At 43.9% G+C, this 16,122-nt stretch overlaps 1 protein-coding gene across 1 annotated transcript in view; it reads right to left on the bottom strand.

The window, feature by feature from the left end:
* Positions 1-13,816, bottom strand: part of LOC139457689 (multidrug resistance-associated protein 1-like) — a 54,701-nt gene extending 40,885 nt beyond the window's left edge. Inside the window, exons 1-4 of the mRNA XM_071239044.1 lie at positions 13,619-13,816; positions 4,784-4,963; positions 2,859-2,984; positions 1,875-2,003 (exon numbers count right to left, since the gene is read on the bottom strand). Of these exons, the coding sequence (XP_071095145.1) occupies positions 1,875-2,003; positions 2,859-2,984; positions 4,784-4,963; positions 13,619-13,660 (477 nt within the window). The 5' untranslated portion in view covers positions 13,661-13,816. The remainder of the gene's footprint in view (positions 1-1,874; positions 2,004-2,858; positions 2,985-4,783; positions 4,964-13,618) is intronic.
* Between the last annotated feature and the right edge of the window lie 2,306 nt (positions 13,817-16,122).

Here is a 16,122-nt window from a genome sequence, read left to right on the forward strand (position 1 = left end):
GGTGTTTGGAGGATATGAACTTAATACTTTAAATAATCCGCATGAGAATTTTGATCAGACACATATACTGAAAGAACGACTTAGGGATCATGAATAATTTTAGGAATAATTTTAGGGACATTTTCATGGAAGTGTCTGTTCAATCTTCACTACAAAAAATAATACCCCCAAAAATATTCTAATCATCATACCCAACTTTTTTGGTTCAGCATACAGTAAACTACGGCTATAACAAACACGCTTATAACGAACTGATGGATATAACGAACTGTATATTTTGGTCCCGCCTATTTGTTGTATACGCGTTGTGTATACGCTTATAACGAACTACGGTCATCACGAACCAAAATAAGGGGTCCCTTTGAGTTCGTTATAACCGTAGTTTACTGTATATTGAAAGTTGATATATTTTTTAACAAATTTTTAAAAAGCGATAATTAACCTTTTAAAGGCGATACAGGTTATGGCGGATACACATACAGAAGACAACAGTGAGTGAGTGAATATGGTTTTACGCCGCTTTTAGCAATATTCCAGCAATATCACGGCGGGGGACACCAGAAATGGGCTTCACACATTGTACCCATGTCGGGAATCGAACCCGGGTCTTCGGCGTGACGAGCGAACGCTTTAACCACTAGGCTAACCGACCGCCCCCAGAAGACGACTCGATGCCGTTCACGCACATACATGTACACCTGATGACGACATCGAGCGTTTTAAAGCTCGATCGACTCGATTGTTTTCATATTTTTTATATTTCCGTATCTTAGATTCGTATGATAATCATTTTGGATCATTCTTTTTTTTTTGGGGGGGGGGGGGGGGGGGTATAAGAAAACGTTCTTAACTTAAAATAAGTATTTCAGTTACCGAATGTCGCGAAGATAGCTATGTGGGACGAAGCCCAGATCCTGAGTGGTGATGGTTTGAATGTGTAAAACGGGCGGAATCTGGGATTGGAATGTCGAACGTTAATCAGTGTGGTGGTTGGTGCACGGGTCAGCGAGCCTGACCCCCCGATCCTATAAGACGCCCCTACGAGAGAGAGAGAGAGAGAGAGAGAGAGAGAGAGAGAGAGAGAGAGAGAGAGAGAGAGAGAGAGAGAGAGAGAGAGAGAGAGAGAGAGAGAGAGAAACATGGGGGGCTTTAGGGCTGCATATTAAATTTTGAGGAAATTTTGGGTTGGTTGGTTTGTTGTTTAACGCCGCACTCGGCAATATTCCTGCTATATGACGGCGGTCTGTAAAATAATCGAGTCTGGACCAGACAATTCAGTGATTGACATCATAAGCATCGATCCACGCAGTTGCGATCGATGACATGCATCAACCAAGTCAGCGAGCCTGACCACCCGATCCCGTTAGTCGCATCTTACTGGGGACTAAGGGCGTGTTGTGTGGTGATAGCACCGTTTTGCAGTATATTAGATGCGGCCTAGTAGGCACGTTTTATTTAGGAAAATGCCTAATGCTTTGAAGTTCAATCCAGTGATTAATATCATGAACACCGATACACGATTTCATTATTGTCTAAGACTGCAGATATACCCGTTGTAGAGGATGCTGTAGGTCTCCCGGGTGTTTGCAAGTTTGTTGGTTTGTTGTTTTACGCCGCACTAAGCAATATTCCAGCTTTATCACGGCGGTCTGTAAATAATTGAGCCTGGACCAGACAATCCAGTGATTGACATCATAAGCATCGATCCACGCAGTTGGGATCGATGACATGCATCAACCAAGTCAGCGAGACTGACCACCCGATCCCGTTAGTCGCCTCTTACGGCAAGCATAGTCGCATTTTACGACAAGCGTGGGTTGCTAAAGACCTATTCTACCCCGGATCTTTACGGGTCCGATTATTGAAGAACCAACCTTTTGAATTATGTAGGTATAGAAAGGAATTACAGCAGCAAGGACCTCCAGTGTCCAGTAAACGAACAATATTCCGGACGTGTACACCCCTCTTAGGCGATCTATCTGCATGATAACGATCGTCAGGAACTGAAAATACAACAAACGAATAATTCTCTTTACAGGGATGACTTTGGGAGGTTTGTCATAAAATGTTATGATGTTTCTTTACGAAATATCCGGGCGAGGTATATGAAATTGGTTTCGACCGTTTTTTAGCAATATCACAGCCTATCGCGGCGGAGGGCAACAGTGAGTGAGTGAGTGAGTTGTGTGTAACGCCGCTTTTAACAGTATCCCAGTTATATCACGGCGTGTCAGCTCAATGCGAGAGGAAATCCAGAAGTGATGCAGGTCTCAGACGTTTTCCACTTCGGTGAAACCCACGAGCACGGGTATGGTGCAAAAAAACTAGAAACATAATCGGGGCGAACCGGGATTCGAACCAATAAGCATAGGTTTCTGGCGTGCCCAAGGGACGAAACTCTGCAGACGACTGGGCCACCCTTGCCCCCTTGTTTGAAGTTTAACGCCCATTCAGCAATATTCGAGCTATATGACGGCGGTCTGTAAATAATCAAGTCTGGATCAGACAACCCAATGATTGACATCATGAGCATCGATCCGCGCAATTGGAATACGATGAGTTGCATCAACCAAGTCAGCGAGCCCGACCACCCGAAGCTGTTGGTCGCCTATCGCGACAGGCATAGTCGCCTTTTACGGCAAGCATTGGTCGCTGAAGACCTATTCTACCCCGGATCTTCACGGGTCGTAAACACACGAGTCTAGGCCATACAAACCAGTGATTGATATTGGGAGCATCTATCTAGGCAGTTGGGATAAGATGGCATGTATCAACTGGTTGCTACTGCGCCACGGGGGCGATCATAAGTAGTTGAATAAGTAATTATCTTTATTTTTAAAATCACCAACCCGACTTACATATGTAATACACTGCAGAGAGAAACCTAGGTATTCAGCCTGTGAAACGGTTTTCCCCTGTTTCTCGTTGACCGCCAGGAGGAGAATGACGACAAGGGTCAGCAGGGACAGCATGCCGCTACTGAACTGTAACAAGAAGCATCAGAAGTGAGTTGAAATTGGGATTAACGTCGCGTCCAAGATTATTGCACTTTTATCATCCAAAACTGGCCCCCACAGGAGATATCGCTTGGGTGAGATCAAGCGATATCTATACTGTAGATATCGCTGCAATGAAATTGCATCTCAAAGCTTTCAGACCATTGTGGCGTTACTGGTTACCATGACGTCATTATGAAATGACATCACTAATGCATCACATCTGCTACTGAAGCTGTTAGCAGTACTTTTCACACTTAAGACACTGCTTATTACTTTCTATGAACTGAAAAAGTATGAAGAAGGATGTTGGATGATAAATAAAATCTCACCCTCGTGTCTTTTGATATCAAGACACTTGGTTGAGATTCTCTTTTTATTGCGACGTGCATGCACGCGCGCGTGTGTGTGTGTGTGGCTGCTTGTACTAGTCCGGACTGATGCCGATTTATAGTGCCAGCTCATTGAGATACCACGCCGCAGTTTAACATGAATACCCAACTCAGACACAGTATACTGACTCCGAGCCGACCAGTTCTTGTTTAAGCCCCTTTATGCCGAGCGCCAGACAGGTAACAACAAGTACCATCTTCTTTTGGTATGTCCCGGCCGGGGATCGAACCCCGGACCTTCCTCTCTCCAGGCGGACGCCCAACCACGGAGGCTGTGCGAAGCATCAGCGTGAAGGGGTCGACATGTTTGTTTGTTTGTTTGTTTAACGCCGCACGCAGCAAAATTCCAGTTATATGACGGCGGTCTGTAATAAGCATGGGTTGCAGAAGACCTATTCTACACCGGATCTTCATGGCTCGACATGTCCTGCATCAGAGTGACAAACGCACAGTTCAAGATGTTATGGCACAGCTGTCCCTGGACGCAATTAGGAATAATATTTTCTTAAATAAATATCACGAGATTATGTATATTATGCGAAGTGAGTAAGTGCGTACGTGAATTTTGTTTGTTTAGTTAACGCCGCTTTCAGCAATAATCCAGCGATATGACGGAGGTCTGGAAATAATCGAGTCTGGACAAGACAATCCAGTGATTGACAACATGAGCATCGATGCACACAATTGGGATACGATGACATTCATCAATCAAGTCAATGAGCCTGACCACCCGATCCCGTAAGTCGCCTCTTACGACAAGCATAGTCGCCTTTTACGGAATGCATGGGCTGCTGAAGACCCGGATCTTCACGGGAGATTACAGCATTTCAAACACAGCAGTGTTCATGTGTTTGCAATTTCATTTTAGACCCCAGTCGTCACTGAACCAATTTTTTTTCACACAAAGTAACCCAGCCACAGCTTTGTATTTACAGACTGTTGAAGTGAGTGAGTGAGTTGGGTTCAACGCCGCTTTTAACAGTATTCTGGTTATGTCACGGCGTGTCAGCTTAATGTGGGAGGAAAGCCCAAAGTGATGCAGGTCTCAGATGTTTACCACTTCGGTGAAACCCACGAGCACGGGTAGGGTGCATACAAACCTAGAAACATAATCGTGCGAACCGGGATTCGAACCCACAATCATAGGTTTCTGGTGTGCCCAAGGGACGCAACTCTGCACAGCGAATCGCAGCGCCTTAGACGACGGGACCACCCGTGCCCCAATATAACCTTAGAAACTGACTGTAGATTCACGTGGTTGGTAGCAACGCTATCGTATTGCAAACACAATCCTAGATTCGTTTCCCATTCGTTTGAAAAGTGGCACGAGGCTACGTCAGATGCATTGTTTCAAGAACATATTCTTAGCAGTCTTTTGAGCATCTTTACACTTACAGTTTTGACAATGTTGAGCGCCGAGACGGGGAGTCTGGCCTTTGCCGTGTGGGAGATCATGTAGGGCAAATAGAAGGCAGCTGACACCCACAAGAACACCAGCGGTGCCCAAATAAGGACTGTAAACCGGAAGCATGACGTCAGCTCTGGCCAAGAGTTCTCCAAGAGCTGCGTGTCGTTCTGAAACATGACGGATATTGGTTACATTCTACATTGCTTTTCTGTAAATTGTTGTTGTTTAATTCCACACTCAGCAATATGACGGTCTCTAAACATTCGAGTCTTGACCAGATAACCCAGTGATTGACATCGTGAGCATTGATCCACGCAATTTGGATACGATGACATGCATCAACCAAGTCAGCGAGTCTGACCATCTGATATCGTTAGTCGCCTCTTACGACAAGCAAAGGTTGCAAGATAATAGTTGGTTGGTTGGTTTGTTGTTTAACACCGCACTACAGCTATATGATGGCGGTCTGTAAATAATCGAGTCTGGACCAGACAATCCAGTGATTAATATCATGAGCATCGATCCACGCAGTTGGGATCGATGATATGCATCAACCAAGTCAATGAGCCTGACCACCCGATCCAGTTAGTCGCCTCTTACTACAAGCATATATGTGTAGTCGCCTTTAACGACAAGCATGGGTTGCTGAAGACCTATTCTACCCCGGATCTTCACGGGTCCCTTTCGCACGTTCATGTCGTCATTGCCAAGTATGTTTAACTTCCAGTTAAAGTCAGAGACAAAGGTTAGAATTCGACCAAATGATAAACCGCGGTTCAATTCCGAACTACAGAAAGCAATAAGGAAAAGAAACAGATTAACAGATCAAGAAAAACAATTAAAGACAAGAACAGAACATTGTGCAGTAAACAAAGAAATAAAGTAAATAATATGAAATATTATGCAACGGAAATGTCCTACTCCAGTTTAGACAGTTTCGATTTAGAATTCTACTTAGAAAAAAAATCTTCTTATTGGAAATTGTTACGATAATTATTTAGTGAAAAATACACGTAAGACTTCACCTCAAGACCAATATCGTTGATAAGCTGTTTCGGGAAAGTATTCGAACAAATTGTGTTAAGGCACTTGCAAAATTATTTTCATGAGAATTCGTTGCTATGCAAATAACTGGTGGAATTCTATAATCAAGTGTATAAAGCAGTCGATAACAAAGAGTTCTATTGTATGGTGTCGTGGCATATTTCAAAAGCGTTTGCTAATGTATGGCATAGTGGGCTTATATATACATTGTCATGTTAAGGTATAAAAGATGAATTACTACAGTGGCTGATAACGTAACAAACTCGCAAACAATCTGTGTTTTTCAAATGGAACATTGTCTGACACTGAAGAGTTAAAAGCTGGTGTGCCACAGGGATCGGTACTAGGCCCTATCTTATTCCTTGTGTACATCAAAGATATTACTGATAAAATTGAACTGTGCAACAAGATTATTTGCCGATGACACGTCCCTTGGCATATCATCTAATAACACTGAGTATATAGAAACAAATTATATGAATGGGCTCAAGTCTGGCTAATTCTATATAATCCAAGCAAAACAAAATCAATTCTTGCTTCCACAAAAGAGCCGTAGAGAAATGTGAAATGATTGAAAATGTTAAAACACACAAACACCTATGTGTTATATATTGTCGTCATCGGGAAGTGGCCACGTCACATTGATTCAATTATTAAAACAGCATGAAAGATGATTCATTCAATGAGGAAGCTTAAGTATATGCTCTGTCGTAGTGTGTTGAATAAGATTTATGTAATGTTTATAAGACCACATTTTGAATATGCATGTGGAGTTTGGTACGGTTGTACCAAGGAGCAGAGTGACAGATTAGAAAAACTCCAACTGGAAGCAGCAAGAATTAATCGTAACTGGTTTACAAACCTATACTTCCGTCAAAAATAAATATTTCGAAACTTCCTGGGAGCCCTTATCAGAGCGCAAGAGAAACGTAAATAGTGTTTATTTTATAAAATATATAACAATATGACACCTCCATACCTTAAAGATCTAGCACCTCACTCTGTCGGGACAAACGTAGCATAAAACCTTAGAACTGCTCACAATATAACTATGCCTTTATTACGTACTAAGTTATCAGAATCCCGAGTGTTTAACGCCGCACTCAACAATATTCCAGCTATATGATGGCGGTCTGTAAATAATCACATGCATCTACCAAGTCATCGAGCCCGCCAGCCTGATCCCATAAACCTCTCACGACAAGCACAGTCGCCTTTTACGACAAGCATGGGTTGCTGAAGACCTTGGTTTCTTTAACAGTGGCCATTGTTAAAGTAGCTTATATCACCCTGAACGCCGGGTCTATGACCTGGTCATATAACCGGTCTATACGTAAACAAAGGTCAGTCCACTCCAATCCTGGTGTCTTATCGTGGGTATGAATACTTAGATGACCATAACCAGCTGACATTTATATGTATGTTAAGCCGTTGATGTGGCTACCTTTCATTCCTGTAATATATACGTGTGTGTAATATAAAAACTGTGTCCAAATTTAAACAGAGGTTGTTTGCATAAACCGTTGTGTAATCACGATATATTTGATTGGATTGTATACGTCCTGGTGTTTCATCACACCTGATATGACGGCTTTGTATTAAGCATTGTGTTGCTATGACACACAGCTGGAATATACAAACGAACAAACAATGGCCGTGCAGGCGTTAACCTTAGCGCTGTCGGACTTCAAACGCAATACCTTATATAATACCCTAATTATACTACTGATGGCCAAATAATAGAATCAATACTTTCAGTAATATCGACATCGGTTCGATAGAGTGAGTGAGTGAGTATGGTGTTACGCCGCTTTTTAACAGTATTCCAGTTATATCGCGGCGTGTCAGCTTAATGTGAGAGGATATATATATATAACCAATTTAGCGAGTCTGATCACCCGATCCTGTTACGACAAGCATGGGTTATTGAAGACCTTTTCTATCCCGGATCTTCACGGGTCGCTGACCGTGAATAGCACTAGCCTGGGTCAAGGAGACATTGTGTTATTGTTTGTGGCGCTCAGCGTTTATAAAGAAAGCTTTAAGCTGTCTTAGTTTGTTTCCGCCTTCGGAATGTCTAGGTTCAGCGGAAGAAACAGTATTTATCCCTACTCAAGTTACCTCTGACAGACACTTAACACATGTGACAGTCGTCTAAGGCGCCGCAATTCATTGGGAACGCCAGAAACCTATGATTGTGGGTTCGAATCCCGGTTCGTCCCGATTATGTTTCTAGGTTTGTATGCACCATACCCGTGCTCGTGGGTTTCACCGGAGTGGTAAACGTCTGAGACCTGCATCACTTCGGGCTTTCCTCCCACATAAAGCTGCGACGCCGTGATATAACTGGAATACTATTAAAGCAACGTTAACCCTACTCACTTCAACTGGAATTCTAAGATGCTTCGCTAAAAGATCAAAGGCGCCGACTGTATACAATCCTGCGATGCAGTACACTTTTTGAGTTACCTCATAAGTGGCTGACGTCATGGCGCTGTTCAAATTACCTCCCCTGTGATCTAATATATCCTTGGTAACATTGTTCTTTCATTACCGTCAATCAAGATGGCGCATCCACATCAGTTATCGACGAATTATTTCTTTGTACTTGCCGAATATGAATATTATTACTCGGAAAGAAATAGGGCAATATGATGTCAACCATCTCTCGTGCCGCGGGGTTTACTATTCATGTTCGATCCGTTAAGATCCGGGGTAGAATAGGTCTTCAGCAACCCATCTTGCCGTAAAAGGCGACCATGCTTGTCGTAATAGGCGACTAACGGGATCGGGTGGTCAGGCTCGCTGACTTGGTTGATGCATGTCATCGATCGCAACTGCGTGGATCGATGCTCATGATGTCAATCACTGGATTGTCTGGTCCTGTCCTGATTATTTTACAGACCGCCGTCATATAGCTGGAATATTGCCGAGTGCAGCGTTAAACAACAAACAAACAATTATCTGGCAACCTTTGCTTTTCGTAAAAGCATGGGTTGTTGAAGACCTATTCTATCCCGGATCTTCGCAGGTCAGGTCATTACAGATTACATTTTAAATCCAGCTCTTACACAACATAAGTTTAGTCTTAAATTCGGCATCTAGGAAAAGTAATAAACGTTATTTCTAAACTATATTTCTGAATCAACCGAGCAGAAATCCGATAATGATAACTCTCCCTGAGTGTTTTACGCTCCACAAATGTCATACGTAGTATTTCATCAAGATCACGTGGACCAATCAGATCTCATCATTCTGACGTGTAGGTTTGATAAAGTACATGTGTTATGTCAAAATGAATAATAAGAATCTACCAGCTTGCGATTCTGAGATACCTAGTCACGTCAAAGGTCAAATTGTAGGATGAGTACATTAATATTCACCAGTCACATCTTTTAACATTGTGTTTGTCCTGTGATAATTCATGTTGTCAAACGTTTCGTGCGTGTCCAATTTGGCGTGTAGCGGACTGTCAAGGATAAAATGACGACTAGGTGTATCTTCAACGTAATTGACCAATATTCCGTGAATACGCAGTAGAATAACCCATAATACATCAGTGTTTGTTTGTGGTTGTTTGTTGCTTAACGCCGCACTCAGAAGTTTTACAGCTATATTTATGACGGTGGTTTGTAACTCATCGAATCTGGTTGGTTGGTTGGTTTGTTGTTTAGCGCCGCACTAAGCAATATTCAAGGTATATAACGGCGGTCTGTAAATAATCGAGTCTGGACCAGACAATCCAGTGATTAATATCATTAGCATCGATCCACGCAATTGGGATCGATGACATGCATCAACCAAGTCAGCGAGCCTGACCACCCGATCCCGTTTGTCGCCTTTTACGACAAGCATAGTCATCTTTTACGGCAAGCATGGGTTGCTGAAGATCATCGAATCTGGACAAGACAATCCAGTGATTGACACCATGAGCACCGATCTGCGCAATTGGGATACGATGAAATGCATCAGTCAAGTCAGCAAGCCTGACCACCCGAACCCGTTAGTCCATCTTACGACAGGCATAGTCACCTTTTACGGCAAGCATGGGTTGCTGTGAATATATTCTCAACCCGGATCTTCACGGGTCACTTGTGAAGTACACTACTTGGATTGATTGGTTTGTTCGGTTGGTTGTTGTGTAACGCCGCATTCAGCAATATTCCAGCAATATGACGGCGGCCTGTAAATAACCGAGTCTGGATCACCCGATAGTCGCCTCACTGGACAAGGATAGTCGCCTCATTGGACAAGGATAGTCGCCTCATTGGACAAGGATAGTCGCCTCATTGGACAAGGATAGTCGCCTCATTGAACAAGCATAGTCGCCTTTTTACGGAAAGCATGGTTGTTGAAGACCTATTCTCTACCCTAATCTTCACGGGTCAAAGACATCACTGTATAAGGAGGATATTCCACCCAATCCATAGCCTCTCCTGAATCCCGAATAAGTTTTGACTGAGCATCATTTGCTGATTCCTGAATCCCGAATCTTAATAAACACAACTCTCAAAAGCCCTTGTCTGAGTTCACTCTTCTCATGCATTACGAAAACCTGTAGAACACGTTCCTTTGTCATAAAAAAATGCTGAAAAGAATAACCTGGTTGTTTCTGCTGCCCGTATGACGGTTGACTGAAGTACAATGCATCGGTTATCCTCATCCTGTTTAAAGTACCCGGGAATGGAACGTTTGATCATGAATACCCCGGGGACATATATACATCCATCATCCAAAACTAGCTTCCACAGATTGAGTGAGTAAGTGAGTTGGATTTAACGCGCCTTTGAACACTTTCTCTGTTACATCACGGAGTGTCAGCTTAATGTGGGAGGAAAATCCGAAGTGATGCAGGCCTCAAGATATACGCAATGGGGATACGATGACATGCATCAGCCAAGTCAGCAAGCCTTGACCATCCGATCGCCGTTTACGCCCAGCACAGTCGCCTCGTTTGATAAGCATGGCTTGCTGAAGACCTCTTCTACCTCGGATCGTCACGGCTTCACCTGTGCCCTGTGCATTTGGGTACCTGCCACCACGCTTGAGGCCACTTTTAACAGTTTTCCAGTTATGTCATGTTGTGTCAGCCTCATTTGGAAGGGGGCCCGAAGGGACTCGTGAAGATCCGGGGTAGAATAGGTCTTCAGCAACCCAAGCTTGTCGTAGGAGGCGACTATGCTTGTCGTAAGAGGCGACTAACGTAATCGGGTGGTCAGGCTCGCTGACTTGGTTAATGGATTTCACTGATCCCAATTGAGTGGATCGATGCTTCTGTTGTCAATCACTTGACTGTCTGGTCCAGACTCGATTATTTACAGACCGCCGTCATATAGCTGGAATATTGCTGAGTGCGGCGTTAAACAACAAACAAACAAAGGAAGCACGAAGTCATGCATGTCTCAAACGTTCACTGCAAGTGTCACAGAATTAAACTTGTATCGTCTTGATATATTTAGTTCTCCGCGTGCCTCCTCAAAACCTGCTTTCCATTTTTAATCACGTTTTTTTCACAGCCATTCAAAGAGTCCAAATGACCCTCAAAATTTGGAGGGGTCATTCAAAATGACCATAGAAATATGTAGATATTTCCAAAGTGGGACCGCCTCCGTGGTCTAGTGGTAGAGCGGAAGGTTTTGGGTTTGATCTCCGGTAGCGTCACACCAAAAGACGGTACATGTTAATGCCCTGCCTTAAGGCATTAAGGGGGGCTAAGACAAGGGCAGGTCGGCTCGGAGTCAGCACAGTGTGTCTAAGTGGGGTATTCATGTTAAACTGCGGCATGGTATCTCAGTGGGCTAGCACTATAAATCGACATTCGTCCGGACTAGTACAAGCAGCCCCCAACCCCCCTCCCCTCAAACACGCGCTACTAAAGTGCAATTCTTCGACGCGACGTTAGACCCCATTTCACCTCACCTCAAAAGTGAAGTGGTTAAATAGTTCTCTCGTCACATAAGGGTCAGGGAAGGACTCCACGCATTGGTGCAATGTGTTGAGAGCACTGGCGATGTCCAAGCTGGCTTGACCCATAAAACCCTCATTCACGTTGACTGATTCGTAACAGAATGAGTTTGCCTAAATACGTTCTTACGCTTACAGATAGACTTGCACAAGCCTACAAGACAAGAATTATTAATTTAAATCATAATTTCAAGATGATGTAAATTATACGAAAAAGTTGTCGCTATAAGAGACTGATCATGAAGTCCTCATATCTCGATTTGCCTATTAGGATAAATAGAATTCCTACACATCCATGGATAACCTTGTTTCAGCACAGCCTTGGAGCAAGGCTAGCTTAAAGACGGTTTGAGGTGTGTTCTTGCCTGGCATGCAGCCTAAAGGGGCTAAAACAAGGACTAGTGTCCTCGAATTTAGTCTACCGTGTTTATTTGTTTGTTTGTTTGTTGTGTAAGGTTATGGGTTCGATCCCCGGCCGCGTCAGATCAAAAGACGTTAAAAGATGGTACTTGTTGTTACCCTGTCTGGTGCTCGGCATTAAGGGGCTAAAACATGGACTGGTCGGCTCGGAGTCAGTATACTGTGTCTGAGTGGGGTATTCATGTTAAACTGCGGCACGGTATCTCAGTGAGCTAGCACTATAAATCGGCATCAGTCCGGACTAGTACAAGTAGCCACATACACACACACACACGTGCATGCACGTCGCTATATAAGTGCAATAAGCTTGGACGCATCAAACAGCAAACAATTAATCCACACAAGGGCTGGGACAAGTCCAAATTTACTACCCGGGTACCCACCCCACTATTATCCGACCCTACCCAGGTACCCACCCCACTATTACCCGACCCTACCCGGGTACCCGCTGTTGGTCTCAAATGTCCGATTGGGGATAGTTTGACCGTAGCTCTTGCAAAATGTATTTAGATACTCGAATAAAACGATCTGGTCATGCATACACTGAAGTTGACTGAAGTTTTATCTCTATTCAAACTTATTGTCAGAAGGAATGCGGGCATAGTCAGAAAGAAATGCGAACATTAGTCACTTCTAGTGTAACCGTGGAAGTTCTAGATAATTTTTGCTATTAAACAATATATCACGTGACTAACCACGTGTCCGGGTAGTACTGTGGGTACTCGGGTCCTACTCAGTAGTACCCGAGTACCCGAGTTACCCGTCCCAGCCCTACCCCACACGCATATATGCATGCCCGTAGCAATATTAGTTACACCCCATTTCACCTCACCTCAAATCTCATCCGACATAAATACAAGAAAAATAACACTAACAATACCATCGATCACCGGTCACTTCCATCTAACATATTGTTATGTACTCATTAATTAAGAGAGAATGTATTTGTATTCCTGTTGGTGATGATACACGCATCAAATAACGAACAAATGACCTATCATCTGTCAAGCAATAAGACCAGTCAAGTTAGTATTCAAATTCTAAAATACCGAATGCATCGACAAAAACAAAATCGCGTAACGGTATCATCTTGTACGATTTTGTTTGATTGTGTATGCCTGAATAGTCATTGTTTTGTCGTATTTGTCAATAAAGTACTTACTACATGAGAGGAGGCGACTAACGGGATCGGGTGGTCAGACTCGCTGACTTGGTTGATGCATGTATCCCAATTGCATAGATCGATGCTCATGATGTCAATCACCGGATTGTCTGGTTAGGATTGGATTATTTCCAGACCGCCGTCATATAGCTGGAATATTGCTGAGTGCGGCGGTAAACACAAACGAACATACTTAAAGGAAAGGAATCTTATATTTATTGTCTTTACTCACCCAAAATGTCCCTCCACAGAAGTCTTCGAAGCTGTTAGCCATTATGTCAATTCCTTAATCACTGCTAATCCATAAACTAGAAACCGCAAACTTTGTCATCAACAGGTTCGTTATCAAGTCTTGGTCAAGCAACGTCCATCTGACGGCCAAGACAGCTGTGCCCTGTCCCTCTTCTGTGAACGGAACTTGAACTTAGGCCTTGACTTAAAGGCCACGTGACCCTGCGACTGTAACACTCGCTGCACGCGCTGTTCGCTTTACTTCACGCAGAGCAATGCGCACGAACTCCTCACATGCCGCTACTTGCACATTCACCTGTGTGGAGTTTGCATTAACAATGCCGCAATGCTTCTGAATGGGTGCGCAGCTGAAACAGGTTTCTGTGACCTGTTCGACAGGTCGGTGAAGGTCGCCAAAGACTGCCTGCTGTTTCCCTGCCAGGAGAGAGCGAGAGACAGATAAGACTGGTTTCCGTATCGTTTATATATTGACAAGACTGATCAAGATAGCTTTTTCCACAATGCGATGTGTGGCCGAGCATTTAAATAATTATGAAGCGATAATATCGATAATTCCCCGACCACCGACAACCACCACTACTACCACCTGAGATGGCAAAGTGTGATTATCGTCAGTGGAAAATAGAATCATTTAACGTATTGTCACCGTAAGGCGAAAATCCGACCTCATGCGGGCCCTTAAGCTTGTTGTTACATGTTTGATGTAGAGAGGAATGTCCTCTTCTTTTCTCTCTCACTCCCCCCTCTCCCTCACCCTCTCCTTCTCTCTCTCCCTCTCCCTCTCTCTCTCTTCCTCTCTCTCTATCTCTCTCTCACTACCTCTCCTTCTCTCTCTCTCTCCCTTTCCCTCTCCTTCTCCCTCTCCCTCTCTCTCCCTCCCTCCCTCTCTCTCTCTCCATCTCTCCCTCCTCCTCTCCTCTCCCTCCCTCTCCCTCTCTCTCTCCCTCCCTCTCTCCAACTCTCCCTCCCTCTCTCTCCCTCCCTCTCCCTCTCTCCCTCCCTCTCCCTCTCTCTCCCTCCCTCTCCCTCTCTCCCTCCCTCTCCCTCTCTCTCCCTCTCCCTCCCTCTCCCTCCCTCTCCCTCTCTCTCCCTCTCCCTCCCTCCCCTCTGTATTATATGTTTTAAGACAGTGACCACTACGGGAATACTGTTGACAAATATTATCGCAAAAGCATGTGGGTAAAGCGTTCCCCCGACACGCCGAGGGCCCGGGGTCGTCCTAACATGAACCCAAGGTGATAATCCCACCTGGTACAAAAGCGAAACTTTGATACCTGTATCAAATACATCACCATCGAATAACATCACTTGTTTGTTGAATCTTAAGCCACCATCAAACATTGATGTAAACTTTTGTTTGTCCGGCAATTAATATCAGCAAATGGACCTTTAAGATCCTACATACACACAACCTATTTCTTATTACGTTTAATCCGGTAAACATACATGTTCCGCAGTATTTTACTAGGAACAAATAAGTCACAGTGCACACGTGTTTAAACCATGTATGTACACTCTGGCGCTGTTTTATTAACAGTGTTTCTGTCAAAGGCAGGAAGTAATTCACACCGCCACTAGTCCGTGTTATGTCACTGGACTAGTTAAATCTCGTTGACCCTGACCGCCGAGCAATGACCGCTGTGCTTGTGGTCAAAAGGGTCAAGGAGATTTTATAGTGGGGGGTTTAAAGCAGGAGCGTGACACCGGTGTCATTGTGTTCGGTCGACCATATGTTTAAGAATAGAAAATAGTGTGTGACCGATCTGCACTGAATATTGAAGCACTGTCGAGGGATCACACCCGGAGACTAACAACCTCAAAACAGGACAGTTCACCATTTATCTAGTTGGGCGTAAAGATAAAAAAAGATAGCGTGTCAGCACTGTTTTATTGAATACGTTTATTGAAAAACAACATGAAATAGGACGTGATATAATCAACACGTGGGAGTCAAGAAAAGAAACTGTTTGGATGTTTTCGCATCTGGATCTTGAAGTTCGTTGGATTACACTTTTCATTTAAAGAGAGTTTTGTCCCACACGCCCAGCAAGTTAGCAACGGACCCGTGTACTCCATGGAAGTTTGTTTGTTTGTTTGTTGTTGTTTAACGCCGCACTCAGCAATAGTCCAGCCATATGACGGCGGTCTGTAAATAATCGAGTCTGGACCAGACAATTCAGTGATTAATATCATGAGCATCGATCCACGCATTTGGGATCGATGACATGTATCAACCAAGTCAGCGAGCCTGACCACCCGATCCCCTTAGTCGCCTTTTACGACAAGCATAGTCGCCTTTTACGGCAAGCATGGGTGGCTGAAGACCTATTCTACCCCGGATCTTCACGGGTCTCCATGGAAGCAATTTCAAAGTTTCTATCTATCTTTCTGTCGTCTCAAACCTTGATCCACAGCTGTGTATTGCTTTCTCCAGTCTGTGTTCGACAACTTGAGCCGTATTTACCTCACTGCTTGACTGTTCCC

Source organism: Haliotis cracherodii, unplaced genomic scaffold, assembly GCF_022045235.1.
Source record: "Haliotis cracherodii isolate W230 unplaced genomic scaffold, xgHalCrac1.p SCAF_12, whole genome shotgun sequence".
NCBI lineage: Eukaryota > Metazoa > Mollusca > Gastropoda > Lepetellida > Haliotidae > Haliotis > Haliotis cracherodii.